General features: G+C 43.0%; 1 protein-coding gene across 4 annotated transcripts in view; it reads left to right on the forward strand.

Moving 5' to 3' along the window:
• Positions 1–9,787: 9,787 nt before the first annotated feature.
• TENT4A (terminal nucleotidyltransferase 4A) overlaps positions 9,788–24,551 on the forward strand; it is a 61,084-nt gene continuing 46,320 nt past the window's right edge. For 2 of the 4 annotated variants that reach the window (XM_056331433.1, XM_056331436.1), the window contains exon 1: positions 9,789–11,027. In XM_056331433.1, coding sequence (XP_056187408.1) covers positions 9,883–11,027 — 1,145 coding nt within the window. In that variant the 5' untranslated portion in view covers positions 9,789–9,882. Of the gene's footprint in view, positions 11,028–24,551 lie in introns of all 4 variants that reach the window. The other 2 variants (XM_056331434.1, XM_056331435.1) reach the window with 2 other exon arrangements.

Raw genomic sequence — 24,551 nt, forward strand, 5'->3', positions numbered from 1 at the left:
GAGAGTTCAAAATGAATGAGTTTGAATCAGGCCCAGCAAAGAATTAGGCCATGCAGTACAAATGTCAAGTAATTGTTCTCAGCAGCTGTGCAGAAAGCTGAGGCAGAGCTCTTCTTCCCATAAAGGGCACCATCAGGGTCAAACCACTTCCACCCTGCCTTCTATCGCTATGCGAGCACTAACAAGAGGTCGTTTCCAGGCCAGCACAAGGCAATAGAATCCTTACGGCCAGGCTAAGCAGCATATTATGTACCATAATCTGTCGTCCACAAGAAACATATCACACTGGGGGCAGGGGAAGGATTTTCCTTGTCAGAAGGATGCAGAAAGTAGAAAACAGTGGGAAGAAATACAGGGCAAAAGGTGAAAGCGGCAGCTTCCACATCCTCAGGACAGCAGTTGTAGACAGATCCTTGTAGTTTTTGCTCTCTGCTCCTAACAGATACAGTCCAAGGGCAGACTCTGAAGAGGCCTGCACTTCAGAACCAGGAGTCAGCCACAGATTCACACAATGGCACTCTTGAAGCATCCCACTGTGTAGTATGGGATATAGACTGGTACTGTGTGTTGTTCTCATAGGTAAGTTAAGGAAGAGAATGATCAAGAGAGAGTACCCACTAGAGATGCAGAGGACTGGTCAATCCATACAAACAAGGAGTTAGAGGAGGAGGACTTTATCATGCAGGAATTGGCTGAGTCCCTGACACAACATCACACAAGAACACTACTGTCAGTAAGGATCACCTCCGGACAGCATGACCTAGACCATCAACAAGGAAAGGAATCAACAAAAGTATTTAAAAAATAATGGCAATGAAGTTGTCAGAGAAGCACTTTTCAACCAGTGATATATGTGTGCAGTTGGAAAGGGCAGTAGCACAGCTTTATGCTCTGAGTCACTTCTGTGGAGTTGTCTGCATGGACAGTCTGCATTCCTCCTAACTCATGATAGATGAATGGAGAAAATAAGAGGCAGAGACTGCATAAGAGTTATTCATTCAATGTATCTTGTTCTACAGTTATCTCCCACCATGCATGGATCTTAACTCCCTGCACTGGTAGCCATGTGGCTTAGTGGTGTTTTGTTAATTTTGCATAATCCTGAAGGTCTTGAGGTTTACATTGTGTTAATGTCTGTCAGATTATTTCCATTTAACAAAATAAGTCTCATGAACCATGTCTGTCACCACCTTATGAGGAACCACCTGGGATAAACTTCATAGATATCACCAGGCAACTCTGAATGAGGAAACAGCTACAGCCTGGTCATGAAAAGAGGCTCTCCAGGTCCCACTAGACAGCCCTAGAGCACATCTACCTTGTGTCCAAATAACCTTGTTTCCAATGAGAAAGAGGTCCATGCACCCTTGCCACCCCACCAAAAGGAAATGACAGCTGAGCAAGGTTTGTGTTTCTGTGAGCAGAACAAGTGCTCCATCCACCTGCTCCACTGCATCGGTCAATGCCACACCGTGAGCAATGCCAGAGACTCTGCAAGAAATCTCCTATTGAGAGTTTCATCTGGCAGCAACTACGACAAACAAAGAAAGAGCTTCTAGTTAGCGTTGTAGTACTGGAGGCCAGACTGTTCAAAGGCAGTCTCCTGGCTGCAGGGCAGTCAGATGTGTCACTCAGCTGGGAAGCACAAGAATCCTTAGTGAACTATCTGGACACCAGGACTCAGCAGAGAGGATCACTGGCTTGTGAAGCCACCCTGTGGCCTCAGAGAAGGAATTTGGAGCTGTTTCTAGCCTTCTGGATGCTTTGAGCCAGTGGTGTTTTTAAGGCATGGGAAAAAAAATGAAGCTGCCCCTTCAAGAAGTTACATGGGTGCTTCACCTTGGCACATGGCAGCAGGAATGACAGTCTCTCCTCACTCCAGCCCATGACCAGCCCAGAGGGGCAACAGCTGTTCTCCTAGTTCAACCCAAGCACAGTAATCACAGGCAACCAGAAATCCTGATCTGTTTCAACACTGACAATTCACTCCTCCTTCGTCACACCTCTTCCACTCTCACCACAATAAATGAATGCTCTTTCTTCAAGGTTACCTATGTGTCCCTAAAGTGCTCATCAGCCCAGGAGCTGAAGCATAGACTTACTGTGGAGCCAACACTTGCTGAGATTGGATGCTGATATCATGAACAGACTCCTTAACTCAGTTCACATGGCTGTGGAGACTGCCATTGCAGTTAACTATCATGTTCGCTGCTGATGCCCACAGACAGGAGGTACAGGCACTGCTATGGCAGGGGGGCTCTGGGATATTCAGGTATGTTCTGTTAATCTAAAGTCATCAGGATCCCAAAGACGTGTCTGTTTCACTGCATGTGCGTAAGGTCCCAACATGAAATGGTACTGACATACTGAAGACGTCCTGCAGAAGTCCCAGCTGATCTCTGTCCACAGTCTGTCCATGCACTGGAAAGAAGTGACGGTGAGGCTGTTGATCATGTCTCAAGGGAAACAGAGGAAGTTGTAAAGTGCTATATGGTTCCAGTATTGAGCTAGGAGGATTCAGTGCAAGAAAGCTGGACTGCTGGTAGAAAGTCTGGGGGAGAGGTGGCTGAATACTGTTCTGGTGGTCCTTGGCCTTCACTTTAACTCCTCCAAATAGCAAATGGCAAATATGTGTGCTGATGGATGAGTCAGCGCTCTGCCAGTTTTCCTGTCCCCTCTGGCCAGCACCTACATCTGTCCATTCCACCTCTGTTTTCCTTATTTCCAGGTCTCTCTCTACATCAGCTTAAATGTCCAGCCATGCTCTCTTACTGACTCACACTTTCCCCATCCTTGTTCCTACCCTCATTCTGAAGGACCTGATAAACGATATTACTCTTTCCTATCAGTCCCTATCTAATCTATTCTACAGCTGCTGCACATTAATGTTACCTAAAAACGCTGCCAAAAAAAAAAAAAATTGCTCTCCTTTGATCTTCTGTACTCCACTGCTCACTTATCCATGGGCCAATGTGAATGTGGCTCGTGTCAGCACTTTTATACTGGCATCAAGCTGTTTCTGTTCCAGAGACATCCAAGTGATATAGTTGTGGCCCAAGAACAGTTAAAAATAATAGATTCGAAGGTGGAGATGCAGGACAGAGATGTACTTAAGGAGAGGGAAGTACATTGCAACAGAGTGCAGTTTCTATTTAAAGAGTTAATGCGTAAAGGTATGTGCATATGCTGCCTATAAATGAGGACCAGTAGGCAGGATGAACCAATGAAAAATACTTAGCTGACCACGCAAGATAAACTAGCTTCTACAAATCTGTACAAGATCAAATATGGCTTTGATCTAGCTTGGAAGCTAATAAAAGTGAGTTACATCTTTCCCCACGATAGTCTTTGCTGACACCTGATGTAACTTTTCTTTAAATCTATCCACAGTTATTCTGCTATGCATAAATGATTCTTCCAGGTTTAGCACAGAAGCAGCTGGTGCCCTATCTGATGCAATGCTAACGCGGCAGATGAGGGCTCCAGGGCACTTCCTCACTAAGCACATTTTACATCAGCTCTCTCACAGCTTGTCCCGTATGTCTTAGCACTTTTTTATCCTGTTTTTTTTAATAGTATCTTGCTCTCCTCAGCAAAAAGTTTATATTCAACAGATCTGAAGGAAAGCATTTTTGTTGTAATACTGTTCCTAGGAGGAACAACGCATTACTTATGTATTCTTTTCCTAGCAGACAGTCTAGACAGAACTATCTTCTCCTTCCATTTTAAAGCATGTGCAACCACACTGTCAGCTGGGATTCCTTCCTCTTGCCAGGATTCGCACAGCAGGTTCTGTATGCCCTCAACTGTCTTCTACACAATAGCCTCGAGAATCACAACTTAAAGATGATCCTGAGATCTCCTAGATTGCAAACATGAATAAGGGAGGAATCCCGATCAGTTTACTCCCATGAAATTTCATAAGAGTCTCCTTAATGTGTTCTTTCAAGCTGCCACTCAAAGGCAAGTGATCCTTCTTACAAAAGCAACTCTGCAGGGTTCTGCATTAATTAGGGCAGGAAGACAGAGTACCTGATTTCATGCAGCTCTTCAGATCCCACTTAGAAAAATACTTTCAAGAGCTTTACATGTATTTAACATAAAGGTCACTCATTTATAATCTCTCTCAGGTTATTTTCTACTCCTAAAATTATTCCTAAAACACTCTTTGTGCTTGTTATCACAAATTAATTTCCATATCTAAATAAGCCTTTGAAGAAAAAGTCTGTAAGATTTAATTGTCTTCAGTTAGGTTAGTTCTGGCAGCATATTGTCTCTTAAAGAAAACTGGAAAGTCTTAAAGGCAGAAATTCCTAATCTCTGAGTTAAAACCCAAACCTTCCTAAACCTGTATTCTTCCAAACTTTCTCTAGCTGAGGAAGAGGAGCAAAATAGAACACAAGAACTATTTAAAAATTTGCATAGATCACCCCTGATATAGAACAGTTGAATAATGATTCATTTTATGTCACGGAATATGGAATACTGTAAAAAATGCTGTGTTAAATGTTTAATTGCTGTGTAATAAACCAAAATAAATATTCATAATAAAGCAGCATTTTGAAAGTAAACCCTACAAGAGCTCCAAATGTATCAACGGAAATAGAACGTGGGTATATCAAGGTGACACGTTTATCTTGCTCCTGTTGTATTACTGCATATCTATACAACGTACATGGTAATGAAAGGTCTCCAAGACAGAGTTCCTGCCAGAAGCGGTGACAAACATCCAGCAGTGAGGCAAGAATCACACCTGGCTGTCCATGCAACCTCTCCTCCCCACCCCGCCACCCTGACTGCAAGCGTAATTGAACGGCTTGTGAACTGCCTCCCACGCTTTCTCCATTTACCACCCAGCTATTTTATGTAGGCAGCTAGAAAAGGACTTTCATGTGTATGAACATGCCTGGCTGGCAGCTGCAGCTGTTCAGCTGTTGATTTATCATCTGTTCAGCTCCTCTGACACAGGGCTGTCAACCCTTGTTAGAGTGGGGGAAGACGGAGTGGGAAAAAGAGACAGCTGGTGGCTGACAGCTGTTTCAGCCTCTGCACTTTAACTGGCTCTGAATATGCCTCAACACCCTAAATTTGGCTGATGCTCAGTGTTCACCAGAAGAAGATGTAGAGCCATGAAGAGAGGAAGGACTGAACAAAGTGGAAGATTTAACGAGGCAAAGATAATATTATTTTAGCCTGTTCAGGGTTACTCACGCCAGGCCTTCTTTCATAGGGGACAGAAGCCATTCTGAAGAAGCTAAAAGCCCATGTTTCCAGAGGACAGATTACAAGAACGCCCCAAATCATGCTCTGTAAGAACGAGAAACTTCTGTCCTGGATTTCTACTTGTCTCCCCATTGTGATCAGCTCCATTGGAGAGACGAAAAGTGTATCTCTGCTGTCCTGCTCAGGAATGTATTTACTGAAAAAAAAAGTGACAAGACCACAGCTAAGGAAACTGTTTCCTTTTTACCTCCTCCACAACACAGTCTCCTGGTGACTAGCAATGCCGAAGGTCACTTAAGAGATGCACCTCCTTGGTTGGACAGCCTTTCTCTCACACCCTCATCCAGCTCGAGACTGTGATTTATTCAGTTCTTTCTTCTTCCTGCCTTCAGCAGATATAAGTCTGGTCAAATATACTGCTGAACCCTACCTCTGTGCCTTCTCCATCCAGCTTATGGGCCACCAAAGGCTATGAAGAAGATTGGAGCTGGTGAGTGTGAAGGATGTGATGCATCAGAGGCTTGCAGAGATTGTGGGTGATCAGAATGAACGCCATATGGGACAAAATCCTGGAGATGTTCTGGAGAGCGTGAACTGTTGGAGAACCTGTTGGTTGCCCCTCAGCCACTGTGCCGCCCTGGTGGAATCACACCCGTGGCAATGCCCAGCTGGTAATTCCCAAAACTAGGGTTGCATCACACAGGTATGCTGTATTTGCGTCTCATTGTTTCCAGGGGTGTAAACTGAGGCATATTAAAGATATGAGACACTATCTGCCTTTATGTGCATTAATGAGTTCAGAGGGTTCATTAAAAAAAAAAAAAAAAAGAATAATAGCAACCATTGGGCAACACTCAATTCAACTCAATTACCATTATTTACCAAAACGTGTGATGTATTCACAGAGCTGGAATTGCAGTCATCAGGTCACCAACTACAAGGTTACCAAAGACTCCAGCACTGTCACTGTTGCCAAATTAAAGAGGTGTTTGCCTGAAGTTGAAACTGAATTATAATCTTCATCCACAAGGGAGCTGTGGCTGTGTTCTCTGTGACAAGCAGCCAGATTAAAACAATTTATAACACATTAATTAAATGACCTCAGAAGCAATGAGATAACAATATATATACAATATAACAATATAGATTGTTAGTCATTAGTTCTGTAACTTCAAAGTTAAATGTTACCTTTAAGAAAGTGAAGTAATGAAAAAAGATACAAAGACATCGCCTTACCGCCATAAGACAGACAATGCTAGTATGAGGCATTTTTATATGATGTTAATGATATGAATCAAGCATTTGAACTTCCCCACGGCAAACAAGGCATTGTGTCTCCTGAGGTGAGGATCTTTTCATTGTCTGCATCCTCACAAGTTCACCAGTGGGAAGGAAGCTCTTTCAAAAAGAAAGCAAATTTTTTTAATGATCAAAACTATATTGACTTTCTGAGTCTTACGTTCAGTGAGTGGTTTCATTCAGTAAAAGACAACTGAATTGAAATCAACCAGTCTTTTTAAAAATCAATCCTTGCAAAGGAAATTCTCACTACCTCTAGAGGGAAATTCTCACTTTAAGGAGACAAGATTAGAAACAAACTTTGTTTAGATTTCTTAATAGGGATGCTAGAAACAGAGTGTAAGAGCTGATTTTAGAAGACCACATTTTTTCTTGTCCTTGTGCTACAACAGGCCATTGTGTGTTATTCCTTCATATTATACACACTTACAAAGGTAACATGTAATGTCTCCTTTCCTGCAGAGACATTCCAGAGACTTGCAGCAAGCTTTGATGAATTGTCATGGGATACATGAGTCAACTGGCCTATTAACCAACCATTGCTTATAGATTTCTCAGAGGAGACTTCCTTCTCCTGTCTTAAAATGTTGACCACTGAGTAAGCTGTGCCCAAAACTTCCGTCCCATGCTCTCTATTTCACTCGTGGTATTTGCTGCCTTGATCTCATAGAGAGAACTGACAAAGCACCATTGTAGCTTCAGAAATTCTGTCTACAGGAACACAGTCTAAGTCAGTGAGAGGAAACCCCTTCTGAGAAGAGTGTAGCTGCTTCAGGAAAGAGCCTGACCCCTTCCAAGACAGTGTTGCCACTGATGAGAGTCTCAGCAATACCGTGTCTCTGCTCAGACAAAAGCTGCTTTTGAGTTATTGCCTCTTACAGTGCAGCGGTCCCTACCAGCTGGACCTCAAAATGAAGTTGGAGGTAATTTCAGCAACGTGAGAAATCAGGCCCTCTTGAAAGCTCTGACTTTTAATAGATGGTAGCAGGGCAGGGAAGGAAATAAAAAAGGTCATGAAACTGCAGAGCTTGGAATTGCCTCTACAAGATTGGTACTTGTGTCTTTTTTATCCCTACCCCCGCCCCCCCCCCAAAAAAAAATCCCACAATCCACCAACCCCACAACCCTCTGATCAGTACTTCCTTATTAAGATTTTTATGTGTGTGATTAAGATGTGATCTTCACCTGTTGTGTGAAAAGTGAGAGCACGGAACTAAAAAGGTTGAGATCTGGGCTCTACAGCCTCCTTAGTACTTCAAAGTGGATCTACAAAGCAATCATTCCAACCACCAGCATACCACACTGGCTAGGCTTGCAGAAATACTGCCCATCCTCGTGTCTCCTTGCTGAACCTGGGTCCTCATAGAGGCAAGAATGCAAAGTATTTAGGGCTAAAAGAAGAAAGAGACAGTATAATTCTGTGGTTTATTTCTTAGGGCATTTCTATAAAAAGAACAGACTTGAGGGTCCTCTTTATTTGTCTCCATTCAAGTTCAATTAAAACCAAAACAAAAATATCCAGAATTCTTTGGGAAGATGAACTCTGAACCCAAGGACTGCAATCACTAACTCAAGCAGCTGAAACCTTTGCCAAAGATCCGTATACCTAGTAGATGACACCATTTAGAAGGGTGCTTTGGTTTCATCACATGGAAATTCTGGTGAACGTGTTTTTCCATGAGACAATCTTAAGTGCTTTTTCATGTGGTATGGTTTTGGTTAGTTTATTGTGTACTTTTATGCATAGTTTGGCTGTTATTCCTGAAAACAGATCTGTTTCTCAACAAAAACAAATGAATGACTTGCTCTTTCTAAATTACTTCCAACAATAAATGTTTGGCTGTCACCCTCAAATCAGTTTCTCTTGCTCTGGTCTGAGGGTATAGTTAGAGAATACAGCTGCATCAAATACAACTGCCCTCTGCTAACAAATGACAGTCCTGTTCTTTCATCCTCTCTCCACCCCCTCCTTAGTGTCAGCTCTGGTCACAAAGTGAGCTCATTCAAAATGAATGGCTGAAAACTCTTGCTTTTATTCCTAGTGAGTTTTCTTCTGAATTAGTAAGTTAAATTGGCTCACTTGATCAGTATCAGGGCTTGTGCAAGGGAGTTGGGAAGGAGACAGCAGGATTATGGAGAGTAGGACCTCTCCTTCTCCTGCTTCTGAGGCAGTATATTGTTAGATCACCTAAGATGTAACATGCAGCTGCACTGGAGGGCTGTTGTCACTGGGATTCTAATAGTATTCGTCATGTCATTATGCATGTACGACCCTTCCCTCTGCTGTTCTGCAGTCAGGTAAAGGCTGTATCCAACTGACTGGTGATTCCTGGAGACTTGGGGAGAGGACGCTTGATCCATACATGTGATGCAGCTGCTCAAGGAAAAGGCCAAATCATTGGATTTGAAAGAGAACGGTTAGGAGCATCATTCTGGAAGGCTGGCCGTTAAAGCCAATCTTTAGAGCACAGAACAAGCCCCGTGTATCTGCAGTGGCTCACACTCCAACAGCCACATGCATTTTACCCAGTGATCGCTGCACATGAAACGCATCCATTACAGAGACAACCCCTGGAACTGGCACCAACGCCTTCAGAGTCCAGCCCAATAACAACCTAAGGATCCAGTGGAAACGATAGTGTTTCACGGTGCTCCCCCGGAGTTAGAAAGCCGAGCGGAGCCCCCACCCCCTCCCCTTGCTTAGGAATCGTGTGCTTCCGCCTGCCCGCACAACCTGCGCACTTCTGGGGAGGGCCGCCCTCCCCCTCAGGGGTCGGCCCAGCCCCGCTCAGCCCCTCCAGAAGCAGGTCCGCCTGCACTCACTTCTCATCTCAGTTAGTCCCGAGTTCACCCTTTTATTTTTGTGGGGGCAGGGCTACACCTCTCCAAAGGGATAAGCCCCGGCACGGAGGAGACAACGCAGCGCTAGCGGAGAACCGCCGCTGGGCCGCGGCTGATTGCTGCGCTGCCCTGCCCTACCCTGCGTGCCCTGCCCCGTTCTCCGGCCGCCGCGGCCTCGCACAGGCCGCTGCCAGCACGGCCCCCTGCCCGGCGGCGCCCGGACCCGGCGCGGCCCTGCCCAGAGGAGGGAGGGCGGGGCGCGGCGGGGGCGGGGCCGCGCAGGCGCGCTACACGCCGGGCCCCGCCTCCCACCCGACGCCTTCCGAACCCTCCCGACGCCCCCCGAGCGCGCACGCGCAGGAGGGCGAGCGCACCGGAGCGGGGGAAGCCTTCGCAACGTCCTTCCCCCTCCCCCTCCCCCCGGTCTCGGCGGGCCTGGCCCCTCCCCCCGGGTTCGCCAGCGCGCATGTGCGGTTGCCAGGGCGGCCGTCTCCAGTGAAGGTTTAAAATCTGCGGGGCATGCGCAGTGCCGGTTCTGGCCCTGGTGAGGGGGACGCCACATTGGAAACGGCGAGGGGAGCGCTCCGGGCAGCGCCGGGCCGGGTACAGTTTGCGCCGCCTCCGCTCCTCCTGAGGCGCGCTCGCCTCGCCCGGCTCAGCCCCCCGCCTCCGGTCGCTCTCCCTCCGAGCCGCGACACATGCCTCTGCTCCCGGCCCGCGTCTAGCGCCGCTGCCGGGCCCGGCGCGCTGAGGCGAGGGAGTGCGCGGCGGGCGGTGAGCGGGGCGGCGGCGCGGCGCTCTGGCCGGGCCGTGAGGGTCGGAGGCGGGCGGGCGTGGATGGATCCCCGCGTGGCCTGGATCCAGCCCGAGCAGAAAGGCCCCGCGAATGCGCTGTGGATGCAGATCTGGGAGACCTCGCAGGGCGTGGGGGGCCGGGGCGGCGCCAGCTTCCCGCACTACCTCTGCCTTAACTCCCCGGCGCTGGACTCGGCCGCCTCCCCGCCCCGCGGCCACAGCTGCGTGCGGCTCGGGGCGCCCGGCGGCGGTGCCTGCTGCTCCTCTTCCTCGCCGCCGTCGCCTTCGCCTTCCCCTCCGGCCCTGCTGACCGGACTGGTGCCCGCCGCCGCCGGCGGCCCCGCGGCAGTGAACGGCGGCGGCGAGGGGGGGCGGCGGCTGCAGAAGTCGCCTTCCGTGTCTTCCTCGTCCTCCTGCTCGTCGGTGGAGTCCGGCACCGAGAGCCCCGGCTTCTCCTCCTCGGGATCGTGCAGCGGCGGCGGAGGCGGCGGCTCCTCCTCTTCCTCCTGCGGCCCCCGGGCGGCGGCGGTGGCTCCTCCCGGGCTGCTGGGCAGCGGGGCCGGACCCGGGGAGTTTTTTAACTTCCACGAGAACAAAGTGAACGGTGTGAACGGGCACCACCAGCCGTCGCACCTGGCGCGCAGCCCCCACCCGCCGCCGCCGGCGTCTCCCCAGCAGCACCAGTACCACCCGGGCCGTAGGAAACGGGAGAATAAAGCCAGTACCTATGGGATGAATTACCTGCTCTCCGGCAGCCGGGGCGTCGCCATCAACAACTCCCCCCACCAGCAGCGGCAGCCGCCTCAGCCAGCACTGCAAAGCCCCGGCACACCCTGGAAGACCAGAAAATACAGCCCGGGCGTGCAGGGGTGAGCAGCCGGGGCCCCTGGGGCTGCTGCAGCCCGAGAGGAACGGGGGGGCCTCGGCAGCCTCTCCTGCGGCCGCTCTGGGCACGGGGGCGGTGGGTGGGGGTCACACAAACTCCTCTGGAGCTGATTGTGCAGCGGGGTTGGTTGGTAGGGATGGCACGACACGAAACCGCGGTCTTCTGTAAAACACCTTGTCTGTGCTGGCCGGGTGGCTCCCGGCTCAAGCAGTGATGCGTGCAGGGCCTGGGAACCCATAGGTACAGGGGGTTAGGCCTTGCCATGTGGGCCGAGAGTTGAAGTTGTCAGGCAGCTATCAAATGGCACCTACAGTAATTAAAGCAAAGATGGAGGGGGGTGCTTGTCAAAGCTCTTAGTGGTCAGTTTGGATGGTAGGGAGGAAGTAAAAGGCTTCAGTTAGGAAGGAGCTCAAAGAAAATGTGCTAATTTTCAAATACCTCTGCTTAGGCTCTAGCAGACTAGTTACTTTGGGGAGCATTAAGAACATCAGTTGAAAGGGAAGTGCCCGGTTCTGGCTGAAAGAAGCACGAAAGTCAGTGTGGTCTTAGAACATCTTTGAGGGAAGTGTTTGAGCTCTAAACAAGATTGAGCCAGCCAGTAATCTGAACTGAAATCTTGGTTTTCTAAAGAGAACACTATTATGAAGCTTATCCTGCTCTGTGGCTGTAACTTTCTCATACAAATGGGTCATCAGTAAAGTAAGGCTGAGTATTCATTTTGGTCCAGTTGGTATGTACAAGGGACTGAACTTGAGCAAAGCACCTGTGGGTGCTCCATGAAATTCCTGTATTTCAGCTGTCAAATTTCACTCAGTCAAGGGGAAATGTTGCTTTCTAATGTTAAGGTTATTCATGGGAAAAGTGTTAGCTGCATTGATTGATCGTAGCAGATTTCTGATGTCATTTCAAAAATAGTTTCTTGGAACTCCTAAAATCCAAGGCTCTTGGATGCTTGTGGAGTAAAGGCACTGCATAATTGTAGAGGGAAAGAGATAAAGATAACAGGGTACACTTTTAGAGCTGGAGAAGTTTGAGAGATTTAATTTAAGGATGGTCTCTTCTGTTTTGCGTGATACCGCCAGCCATTGAGTACTTTGAAGTCATCCAAAAGTATTAAAAGATGTTTTGAAAATTTTTGTTTTTGCACACCGTAGCCCCTCCTAAGGAGGACGAGGCTTGTGACTACTGCTTTTTAATTCCAGACTGACACTGAAAATGAGAATTGCTTACAGAAAGCTAAGATTTGGATGTTTAAGATATGTCGTATGCTAGGAGCTTTGAGTTCTGTACTTATAAGATGTCTGTCTAGAATTCCAGTAGTATCTTAAAAATAGTCTGAATTTCTTGGTTTTATTTCTATAGAGATGCAGTAGAACAGAGTTAACAATTTGTGCAAGACAAGTCAGTGATACTGAGGTAGATCTCCAGTCAGGCAGGAGAGGGAGTTGCCTGAGGTCACCCAGTAAGTCTGTGGCAAACCTGGGGATCAAATCCAGGCACTGTAGGTTCCGTCCTCTAGCTGTTACGTAGCACCTACACCGATTTTCATCTTCTACCTGTTTGGTTTGTCTTTCCTTCAATAAAGGTTGTGCCACTCTTCAAGTACAAGTTCATAGAGAATGCATAGACAAGAAAATTGTTTAGCCAAGCTTCAGTTGCACTATTCAGTTACATAATACAGGTTGTTCTTTTGCTGATGTGTTAATGACAAGTTCTTGGCTAAATGTCTTTGAAAGTGGAAGCCGTGTTTCCTGATCTTCTGTCAATGTTCTGTGTAACTGCAGTGAGACCTGATGCTAGGAATGGGACACCAGTAACTACAGCATGTGTGATCCCATAGTTCCAGCTTTTTTCCTTAAAGTAGCAGGGAACTAGTGCTGAAGGAGAGCATGGAGGTTGGAACCATAGAATTAAATATGAGAAGCAGTTTCTGCCTTAAACTTTGAGTTCTGTTACCCAAGGTGAGTCTTGGACAAGCGTGTATTCTAAAACAGTTTTCTGTTTTGTGTTAGAATTTTTTGATGAAGTATTTCTGTGATTGAAATAACAAAAATAGTCGCCTGATGGGAGTGGCTTTAGGTGTTTATCTTCTGCAGTAATTCCTGACTACTGGTGAGTTTAACTTAATTTTCCTGAGGACAGGCTAGTGTATTATTTGCTGTTCAGGTAAAAATGCACTGGAAAGACTGGGGTGGGAACAGATCCCTACAGTATTTTCTTCTGGATCCCTTATGTTGCTGATCTGTTGCCTTTTGTTATTTGGAACTGTCAGCCCGGTCTTGAAGCATCACTTCCATAACTTTGATGGTCTATGGACAGAGCATCTTCAGTGGTGTCAAACTGGTATATGCAACTGTCAAAATGTGATCCTTACAATCTGCAGTTGCAGTCTGCTTTGGACGTGGATTATAGGAGGGACAACTCGATCCTGGATACTCTTGTGCTCATATTGTGCATGAATGTTAAAGCTTACTTTACCATGCATGTTGTTCTCTGCAGAACATTTTTCTACAACGTGCTGAAATTTCCAAGTGACATGCAGCAGCTCACAGTGTTATTGTATTGCCTTTCAGTAACAGACTAAGGGTAAGCTCTGGTTGCCCTCTCCCAGGCTGCAGTAGTACTTCTGATGAAATGCATGCATGCTTTGAAATACTACTGTGCTCCCTCCAGTTTCTCTTGCAGAGCTGGAGAATGGTCTATAGTGGTTTAAGTTGTCACAGTTTTTTTTGAAATGGATCATATTCAGTGGCTTTGAGATGGTAGGTGTGGTGATGTTTAGGAATGCTTTCTTTGTTTCGCTCTATGTACATGTTCCTTTTTTCCAGTGGACTTATACCTATCACTTTGACCACCTTCTGACAGCAACATGCCAGTCTTTGTGTTGTAAAGGAAATTCTCCCTCTCATAAAACACAATCGTGAATAGCCATGCTTGATTAGATTTCATCCTACAGCTACGCTTTAGCATGCCCTAGATTGACCTGTGTTATCTTTTTCCAGCTTTTTGGAAAGTTAAGGAGTGAGGAGAATGAAGCCATATTTATTCCAGTGCTTCAGCAGAGCAGTTAATATAGCAACAATATAAATTCATATATGCCTGGGTTTAGGTTGGGAGTACAGATGACAAAATGATTTAGATATGATGCAGCTAAGTGTCCTTTAATATTATGAGGTTAGCTCAGGCTGTTGACTGATGTTCAAAACTACATGTGGTTTCTTGCTACTGTGAAGTAGCCTCTTGAGTGGTTTTAAACTGCATCTAGCATCTTAGAGTCTCAATTCTTTGTACATCAAAATAATACCTTCTCTTTCGAAAAGTCAGTATTTTAAATATATCTGAGTAATTTAAGCATCCAGAAAGTTAAAAAGAGTTGGAATTTTACTTTAAAATATGGAATCAAGCTATTCTAAACTTTACTATAAAGACTGTACTGCCAGGTTTGCTTTGCTTGGGTACACAGTTAGCAGGGCACTTCCTCTTATTATGTAGCTAATAGCTTATAAATAGTATAAAATCATATTAGATTTAATTATTCTGCTTCTTAATACAAATTTAAGTAAATAAGGCATTTTAAACAATATGAGTCTGTTCTATGTAATTCTTTCAACCAAGTATTCAGATAAACTGTGGATGTTGAATGAGTGCTGAAATATCTGGCGTATCTGCTTGGTGCATTACAGTGCTGTGCAGAAACAACACAACTAGCTTCTTGAGGATTAGTGGGATACCAGTAGTGTTATGATACATTGGAGTGGTGCTCTGCCTGGACTAACTAGTGTTGCATAGCACCTGATAATTTACTGCATGCATTTTCCCCCTTCCATAACTGTTGGTTTTTAACCATCTCTTGATAATGACATAAAAGTTCTGTCATAGAGCACAAGAATGCAGACACCTCCATGTTTGCTTAGGTTGAAGAAAGATTCAGGCCAGCATTGTTTGGTGACCGTAGTAGGTACTTGGGGAGGGTTCTCATAAGCAAGGTAAGTTTATGATGATGCATCCCTAGAAGACTTGCTTCCGTGTTCGCCGGTTTGCGGCTGAAGGATGCTGTGTGCCAAGTGATGTCCAGAGATTAATTTCTGTAGCTACTCAGATGTGATGTTACTATATACTAAGCCTATATTAGGTTTTGTTTATTTCTTCACCTGTATGCTGAAGTGTTTCTAGTTCCAGTCTTACTGTGTTTTTTTGCTTTTGTGATACATTGTTGAACTTTGGTGACAGAGACAAATGTAATTACAGGGTTTTATGCAACGCACTATTAAAAATGCATCTTATTCAGGACCTTCCATAGCTCTAGTTCCATGATTGTCAGCCCTTGCTGTTTACTATGCTTCTGTCAGAACTGGACAATGCAGATTAATGTGTAGGGATGCCACAGTGTCAGCCCTTTTGCAAATTTTTATTTTCTTGTACATTGGTTGAGCTGAAGAAAATGCAGATTTTTGGAAACTCTCTGAAGCCTTTACTGTCTGCACTGGGGCATCCAGCACTTGTAAGGGCTTTAAGGGATTCCCAAGGATAGTATTCTGACTCCTCCGTGTGTTTAACAGTGCTGTCTTGCTATAATACCTTCTAATAAAGAATCAACGCAGTGGACTCTGCTTTATCCACACTACTGTTGAATCATTAGTGTCTGTTATCTGCAATGTTATGTGGATACCTGTAGTGAAGGTCTTAATGTAAGAGACAGGCAGTGCTTGCAATGTACACTAGATTCTCGTTTCATCTGCTTTAGGATCAGGGCAGAACTAGGCAGTATATACTGTAATATGTAAGGAGGAGGGCGTGAGTAGTTGCCTGTTAGTCATAGTAGATTTCCAGAGACAGACTTGAGAGAGCATCAGGACGTGATTGAACAGATTGTTTTCATGCCTAAAGGTTGGTATGCAGCAGAGTTCAAGAGTAGCTGCTGGATGAATTGTCAAAAGAACAGAACACCTCTTTTTTGCTGTCGACTAAGTTGACTAGAGTACGTAAAGCTCAGAGTTTCCCTGCAGAGTGGATGCCTAGTGTAGAGTTGGAGACTGATGTTTTCAGTAATGGAATCAAAGGAATATTTTGGCAGTAGTAGACTTGAGAGAGAACATAGTACTAGAGGTCAGAAGGGCTGAGCTACAGTAGTAAAACATGAGAACACTTTGCATGACAGGTGCTTACATCTGTGTAAAGGAGAATGGGACATGTTTGGAGCAGTTTAATCCTGGCATCAGCTTTGTGATGCTTTTCACAGTTGTTAGGTTTTGGCAGTAGAGATAATTGGCACTAAGAACATAAACAGCTGTACTGGGTTAGACCATTAGAGACCAGTGCCAAATGTTGCAAGAAGCAAATACCAACATGAGCCTGTGGTGATATTTCTGGGCTACAGGCAGTGCATTGTTAAGCTTATTGTAGATTTTATGTATGAATTTGTCTCATCTCAAACTGGTGTGAGCTTCTGGGGGTAAGCAGTGTCCTGTGGCAAGTTGTTCCTCAGTTAAGCTACGCATTATGTAAAGATCCAGGGTGGTTTTTTTTATCCTGAGGCTGTCACTAGGGTTGTATTTGCTGCCAGCCATAGTTCAGTGTGTTAATGAGGCAGTCCATGAGTGCTTTTTGCAGCTGACTTGAAAGAGGGAAGGGAAAAGCTGAATCACCTGACAGTTGTCTGTTTTCTTGTCTATTTAACCACTTCTATTGAAGCTGTTTCCTGCCTCTAGATGTTTATCACTTCTGTGTACCATATAATTCTGTTGTTATCTTTGGGACTTGGATGAACCAGATGTGTGATAGTGTCACAGTATTCCTACATCTTTAGCTATCTTGTTCTATCTTGTACTTTGTTTCCCGATTACTAACGTGGGACTTGCCTGTTCTTTTTGGCTACTGAGTATTGAACAGACCTTTTAACAGAATTCATATTTCAAGATCTTGAATTCTCAGTGTTTAGAGCCAGTGCAGAGCCCCTCATTGCATCTTTAGAAAGATAGAATTTTCTTCTATGCCTCTGTTGTGCTTACATTTATCCTATCTCAAATTCTGCTTGCTGCCTCATTGTGCAGTCTGTATTTTAATGTCCATCTGCAGTTTTTGAGCTGGTTTATTCTAGATAACCTTGCAGCCTCAGACTTTTCAGCTATACTGTTGGTCCCCTTGGAGATCACTTATGAGGATGTTGGCTAGCATAGGGCACCTGAGGCTTCACTAGTGACCTTCCTTTAATATGGAAACTAAGAGTTCCAGCTGTTTTGTTTTCTGCTTAAAACAGTTACCTCCATGAAGGCCTTCCCTCTTATCCCATGACAGCTTAGTTTCTTTGTGGGGCTTCATAAGGACATGTGGGCTCGTTAACAAATGCCATTTGGAAATCCGGGTAGGTAACAGGGTGTCCTTTGTGGTTCACAGATTCTTGCAAATAATTCCTAATGGTTTTCTTTAAAACATTACTTCCATTTACAAAAGCTATGTTGACATCTGGATACAGTCATAATTATTCACGTGTTGCATTGATTCTACTTTTGACCAGTTTGACTATTAGGAATGTCAAAACTAATGCACTTAAATTAAAAAAATAAAGATTGCTTAATGGTCTTCTGATACAAATGTAGTATCAAGTGAGTGCTGCTTTTGGTGAATACCAAATTATCAGGAATAGATTTTGCTATGAAGTATTTTCTATGAAAAAATTGGTTTGGAACAAATTCTCCCTGCATAGTCGGGGATTAAGGAAACCTCTGGAGATAAAAAAAAACCAACGAAACCAAACAAAAAACCCCACCAAAAAACCTAGCTTTTTTATTTGTCATGCATTGTGATCATTTAACTTTCTCTGTTCTGATCACTTAATTCACTTAACAGAAGCAGGTTTTTGGGCTCCTGAGCTAGTTTATCTTTTCTCAAGCATAGGTTTGCATCTTGTTAAGTTGTTACTCATAATCCTTTTTGATATCCTTAATCTTCCAATCTTTTCCTGCTTTGTACATGACTTCAGGGTTTCTGAAGGCATCTTCTGATGAAATCCTGTGACAAGGTAGTAGAAGCTCTTTTCTCCCTAAAATCTGATTAGTGATGCATGCTTTTGTTAAACAACTGGTTTGGTATCTTTAATAGTCTTTGACACACCTAATTCTTTTGGTTGAGATTTTAAATTGAGAAGCTTCCTCTTTTTATATGGTGAACTGCAGCAGTATTTAAATCCAGAAAAGGCTTTTCTAGCTTTTATTGCCTTGCAGAGAGACTGGCTTGGAATATGCAGGGTTTGCTGCTAGTGGTGCTTTGATGGATACATTTTGAATTACTCTGCTGCTCAAGATTATGTTGAGAGTTGCTTCTCTTAAATGTTCAGTGGCTGACCTGGTGTAATGCATACCTGATGTACATGGGCATAATTAGTCTCTAATCACTAATGTATTTCTGCTGTTGCAACCTTTCTGACTTGTCTGGGATGTTAATTGCTTGATATCTTTGGGCATTTGGAAAAGAATAGTATTAAGACAGGAATTTCAGTGTTTAGCAGTTCCATTTATTGGCATAGTGAGCTTGCAGATTCAGTTCCAAGGTTTAACATACGGTATGCTCCTTCACTGATGCAACAAAATGTGTGATGTTTTCTTGGTGCTGTGTTGAAGTCCGGCAGCCTCAGTCAAGAGTAATATACAGCTGTTCAGAAGCTTATGTAGCAGATCTGTTTTGCTATGTATTAACTTGGAGATGTGTAATTTTCTTTCCTAGATTTTCATAATGCAGGTTTTTCAGAGTACATCCAGCCATTAATAAGGTAATTTGTTGAGTTTTATTGGATTGACATACTTTGCAAAAATAGATTAGTTTTTAATTCTTTCTCTCTTCCAAAATGCAAACAAATTCTGTTATATTGAAGTCTGGAAATTTGCAGTATGAATCAGTCCAACAAGCTTAGTTTCTTGAGTGAGTGAACTGTCAAAGTGTGTCTAAGAGGTAAAATGAAATTTTCAAGAAATTCAATGTAAAATTAGGCCTGGCTCTGACTTGCAAGAGTGTAGGGCAGAGAGAAAGCGTAGAGAGGAAATAGGAGCAAGATGATCACTTGTGGAAAAGTACAATAAACTACTTTGTTCTGTGGATGAGAACAAAGGTATTTTTTTCTTCCATTCTCTTGTTAGCTAACTTGCAAAGTAAGCTTGATTCTTATTTGAGCTTAGTATTTAGGGTATCTACCTGTAAGACATTTCACAGCTCTGATAAAAATTTTCAAATATATAGAACTTTTCAATTCTGCCAGTCTTTTGAGTTTGCTGCCTTCTATACAGTTATGGTGACAAAGATAATTGCTGTCTGAATCGTGTAGTAAGATGAGACTGATTTAGTGTGGCGGTACAGTCTGTGAATGTAGCACTAATACGCCACCTGTAAGCCTAGAACATTGCATGGGGCATAGAGTACGATTACCTGAGTGTTACTGGTAGTGAGGAGGACTGGTATAAAAAAGTAAAGGTACCTGATGGGTGTTGTGAGTGGGGTGGGAAGAGAAGAATTGTAAATTCATTTCCTCTTCTGGGGCATAGTTCTAATTTTGCTACTTCTGCACATGTCTTAATCCTACATCACAGTGGGAAAATTCTGTATCTCAGAATATGCTATTGCTTTCAGTCATATATATATATTCTCCTTTATTTCACTAAACTGTGTTTGTGAGTTTTGAACTGTAACACTGATTTCAACTACTGAATGCATTTGATTGTTACAAGATTTCACCTGCATTTCCATGATAATGCAGTTGTGCTTTGCAGTAGTTGTAATTCAACAGATTTCTGAAATATGCACAGTGAAGTCCTCAGGCATGTTTTGGAGTTCATGCTTCATTGAAAGAACGTTTTCTATTATTTGTAAACTTTTATTTAAACAAAACTTCTGTTGAAATGCTGCCTATGTCTTCCCATTTCTTTAACTCCCTTTCCTACTCACCCCTAGTCTTACACCCACACGCTTTAACTGTGGCATATGTTCTTTATAAGAATTCTTGGCTGATATGTTAGACTTCTCAGTTAAAAAAGAATATTATTTACTTACTAGAGTGAGTATGTTTTTAAAAAGAATCAGTTGTTCCGTGTAAGTGATGCTGTCATGTTTCTATCTGTTCCTTTAGAATGAATTTATGTGCCTAGTAGTGTAGACATGATGTTGAAAAGAAACAGGATGCTTACTTGAGGAAACAAAGCCTCTGTAGCTTTGCATTCACCTTCTAGTTTGTTGATGTTGAGAATTTTGTTTCACTGCACTGAAGTTAGCCCTTGAAGTAACAAGTCAATTTTATATGTAATAATAGTTGTATATACAGTAAATGATGAGTAAAGTAGATGATTTCCTTAGAAACCTGACTTTAAGGAAGAACATTACAAAAGTATGACAGTGTCTCCTGAGTGTTATTTTAACTTGAAGACTAGAAATGTGTCTGCCTTTCCTAAAACAGTAAGAGGGATAAATTTTTGGTAAACAGAAGACGTCAATTCCGTTGCATAGTTCAACCTGTAAGCAGCCAGTGTTTACTGTGATTGGCAGTAATAGTGTTAGTGAATGGTAGGTTCCTCCAGGCTGTTAAAATTATCAAACTGAATAGCGTAGCAAGTAAAAGTAGCCTCTCTTTTGCATCCCTGCCTTGTAATCTTTTCCACTTTGTGTTAAGAGTATAGTTCTATTTCACCAAGTTTTTTCCCCAATGTTTCTAGAAACACAGTGAAGCTGCCTTGTGAAAAAGTCAATTAAAATGCCTATCTTTGCTAGGAGAGTAGTATAATAGGCATTGTAAAATGTGATAGAGGATAGCTAGGTGCTGGGATGCTGTTGGAGCCAGAATGCTTCAAAAAAGCCAGAAGGAGATTGAGAAAATTGACTTGTGCTATATGTTGAAGGAAGTTCTGTTTGTTAAAAAGAGTTGTTACTTATCTGCATGTATATTATGTGCTGCAAATTGAAATTCTGTTCCTAATATGATACTGTTGCAGTCCTGACTTAAGTTCTTGTGAAGATCATGGAGGGTACGTGGGCAAAATACTTAACTGAAAACTATCACTGTATTGGCTGGGTGAATATCCCATTTTGATCTGTGTTTTCAGACACCAAATTATATAGCTAGTAGAGAAATTACTCTTGAGATTAGTCCTGAGCAGCATACAGCATCTTGTTTTATGTATATCAGAGCTGCTTTTTTGGTGCTTATCAGAGCTGCTTCTGATAACCTTGTCTTAGCAAAGATGTTTAGAAAAACATCTTTAAACTACAGTAACAGTAAATTTTAAAAAAGCATTTCGGTTTTGAGAACCATCTTCAGGAGGAAGCCGAAAGGGTAAAATGCTTGAAAATGGCTACATTAAGTTGGTCGGGTCATTATATGCTGATGGTGAAGATAGCATTGGTTCTTATCCAGAAGGATGTAGACCAGGAAGATGATGTTCTCTGAGAAGTAGAAGCTGTTGAATTAAGGAAAATTGGGAAGAGCAAGTAAGAGTAGTCAGTTAAGAAGGTTTGAAAACTGGTTTGCTAAGTGCATTAAAACCTGAAAACCTTGCACATTGAAAGCAAGAAACTTGACAGACAGAGGCACTAGGGCTCACGGAGACATGAAAGGGTACCCAAGAGAAGGCAGATCATGTAGTAATAACTAAGTGAACTAATTGTATTGGTTTTTGTCAGAGAAGGGCTTAAGAGACTTCTTACCAGAACTTACTTTGACTCCAGGCAGCTGTCATTTTAAATTCCAATAAGGAGTGTTTAAATCAATCAGCAGAATAACTGTTGTACAGCCGTGGCTGGTGGTACATGCTGCAGAATTCCAGAAGAACTTAACCATGAAACCATGGTATATGGTTTGAAATTATTAAATAAGTTTTGATTATCTAACTCTTGTGCTGTTGTCCCATGCAAACTGAAGCATTAAATGAAGTGCTGCCTTGCTGGTGCAAGGTAGAAAGTGTGAAGCTGACTTCTTAAAGTAGATCAGGGAAGGAAATGTAGACTAGTGATGGGTAGTATTCTTTTGAGTCTTTCACAAGAAGGTTAAGACTTGTGTCAGTGTTAATCATCTGAACAGAAGCTCAGCAGGGCATTGAAGTGAGAGAGTGCTTGTCTGTGTGCTTGCTGTCTTCCTGACCTTGCTGACACACTAGGGGCTGCTTTTGAAAGACTGTGCTGTGTATGGTAGAGGCTGCAGTGCGCAGGGGAGCTGAGACCCCTTTTATTCTCTTCCTTCCCTGATATGGGATGGCTACTGTAAACGCATTTTTTTAGGAATGTCTGGATCTCCTGGAGTGGTTGCATGGGCTTGGTACCATAAGAAAAATGGACTTGCATGAGTAAACACACAGAAAGGGGCTAGTGCATGCTTTGATAAAAGTAGTTGTGTCTTAGTTCTCATTTCTGTGAAGGATTCATTGTTAATCCTTATTCCTGTGGTCAGTCTGATAACACAGAACTGTTAAATTTTTTCAGAAGGGTGTTTCAGCAATTCTTTTCTGAAAACTTTGTAAAAACTGAACAGTCACAGGTTTGCTGGGCTTATGGGTTAACTGCTTAGAAGTAATCAGAGGAAAAAATAAAACATTTACTTTATAATAAAGGAAGGTTACCAGCTGAATTGCACAAGACTTTGTTGTTTGATATGTTCATAAATACCTGGAGGTAAGAAGTGAATGAGAAATGGATATGAAGAATAATAGAAAGCTAGAGCTGACTGTAGACAGTTGCAGTGGGAGTTCATTGTTCATTAAATTATAAAATCGCTGATACAATTAAATTCTAGTAAATATTGAATCATGAATATGAAGAAAAACAATTCAGACTGAATATACCCAGTGGGTGGGCTTTATATTGGTGGTTAATGTTCAAAAAACACCTTGAAGCTCCTTCATAATGGTTTCTTTTAAAGAGCAGCTGTATGCTCAGATATCAGTTAGCAGCAGTCATTGCAAAGATAGGGACAGTAAAATTAACTGAATGGTGTAATTATGTATTGACTGTGCATTTCTGGCCACCTGGAAAACATGGCGCAACTGAAAAGAAGCTGAAGAAGATTAGCAGTGATCAAACTTTGGACCTGTTCCTGTGTAAGGAGAGGAAAACAGATGAGGATTGCTAGCTTGAAAAAGAGCTGGTAGATAGAGATGAGTGGATACGAATTGAGAGCCTGAGAAATGTTATGTTTGGAGATGAGCTGCCAGCAATAATTTTCCTCCAAGAAAAAGAGCATCAGATGAAATCATTGACAGGCAGCAGTTTAAAAGAAAACACTAATTTATTCTGATGCATACATAATTTCTTACAAAATGCCATGAATGACAAAAGAATATATGGACTGAAGACCTGGAAAAATCAGTGGAAAAGTCCTTTGAGCTAATACATGTTATGGTTGGGATCCACCCTGGAAGTATGCCACATGAAATTAGTGAAGGCTTGGAAGTATTGCTGCAAGGGAGTCGGATAACTGCTTTGTCTTTTCTTGCTTTCATCCTATATCTACCTACTACTGATTTTTATAAGCAGGACAATGGGAAGTCTTTAGTTTGGCCCCACTGCTGTTAGGTTGGTTTAAGTATTTTCTTCATTGATCTTGTCATCCCGGAAAGGGAGAAAAAAGTGTGCTTTATAGAAACAAAATAGGGACATGTTAGTTTGTATTTTCTGTCTTGCTTTGGAGAGTTTTGAAATCAAGTAGATCCATCAACAAATTGAAATGTTTAGTTATGTCTGCTGCGTGGTTGAATGTTACATTGTTGATCCAGGCCCAGTTTAAGGTAAGAGAAAGGGCAGACAGTGATTCTAAATATGTATGCTTTTTAGAAGTGTCTTTGCGCTTTGCTGCTAATATCTCTTGTGTATGGAAAGGAGTCCTGACACTTACAGAACTGGGCATATGGTCTGTTGGAGGCTGTCTGTTAGAGTGGGAATTCTCTAGTAAAATGAGTTGCAGAAAGCTCAGGGAGGGATTTAGGAGTTCTACTAGAGATGAATAAAAATTGTCCTTTTTGGAAGGCTAAGTATGTTAATTAAGGATTGAACCTGATGTTTGTTAGGACACTATTTAGATTTCACTACAGTGCTGAATTATGTTACTTGAATTAAGAGAGAAATCTTAGAAATATGTCAATGTCAAAAAGATGTTTTTGTCAAATACTACAGCAGTAGTTAATTTGCCTTTTTGTTTTTGTTTGGCATGGCTTGATAGTTTTCCTTTGAAAGTAAATGCAACATTCACCTGAAAACTCAAATTGATCTTCTTTCAAATTTGGCAGTGATTGTTCTTTATCAGGAGATGGGAAACAAAAGGTCTTAGCAGGTATATAAAGTTCCAGTGTCAGAACTCCTCATGTAACACTGATACTAATGTACTTTACAGTTGAGAATACATTTGACACTTCTCACTTCGAGTAGTTCAGGTGGAAGGTTACTTTCTATATGAAAGAATGGCTAATAAAGGGCTTGAGTGGTCAAAGGAATCGCTGTTTGTCAAAGTAGTTGTTTTTACATCAAGGAATGCTTTGTTTTTTAA

The sequence above is a fragment of the Falco biarmicus genome, chromosome 3 (genome assembly GCF_023638135.1).
Source record: "Falco biarmicus isolate bFalBia1 chromosome 3, bFalBia1.pri, whole genome shotgun sequence".
NCBI lineage: Eukaryota > Metazoa > Chordata > Aves > Falconiformes > Falconidae > Falco > Falco biarmicus.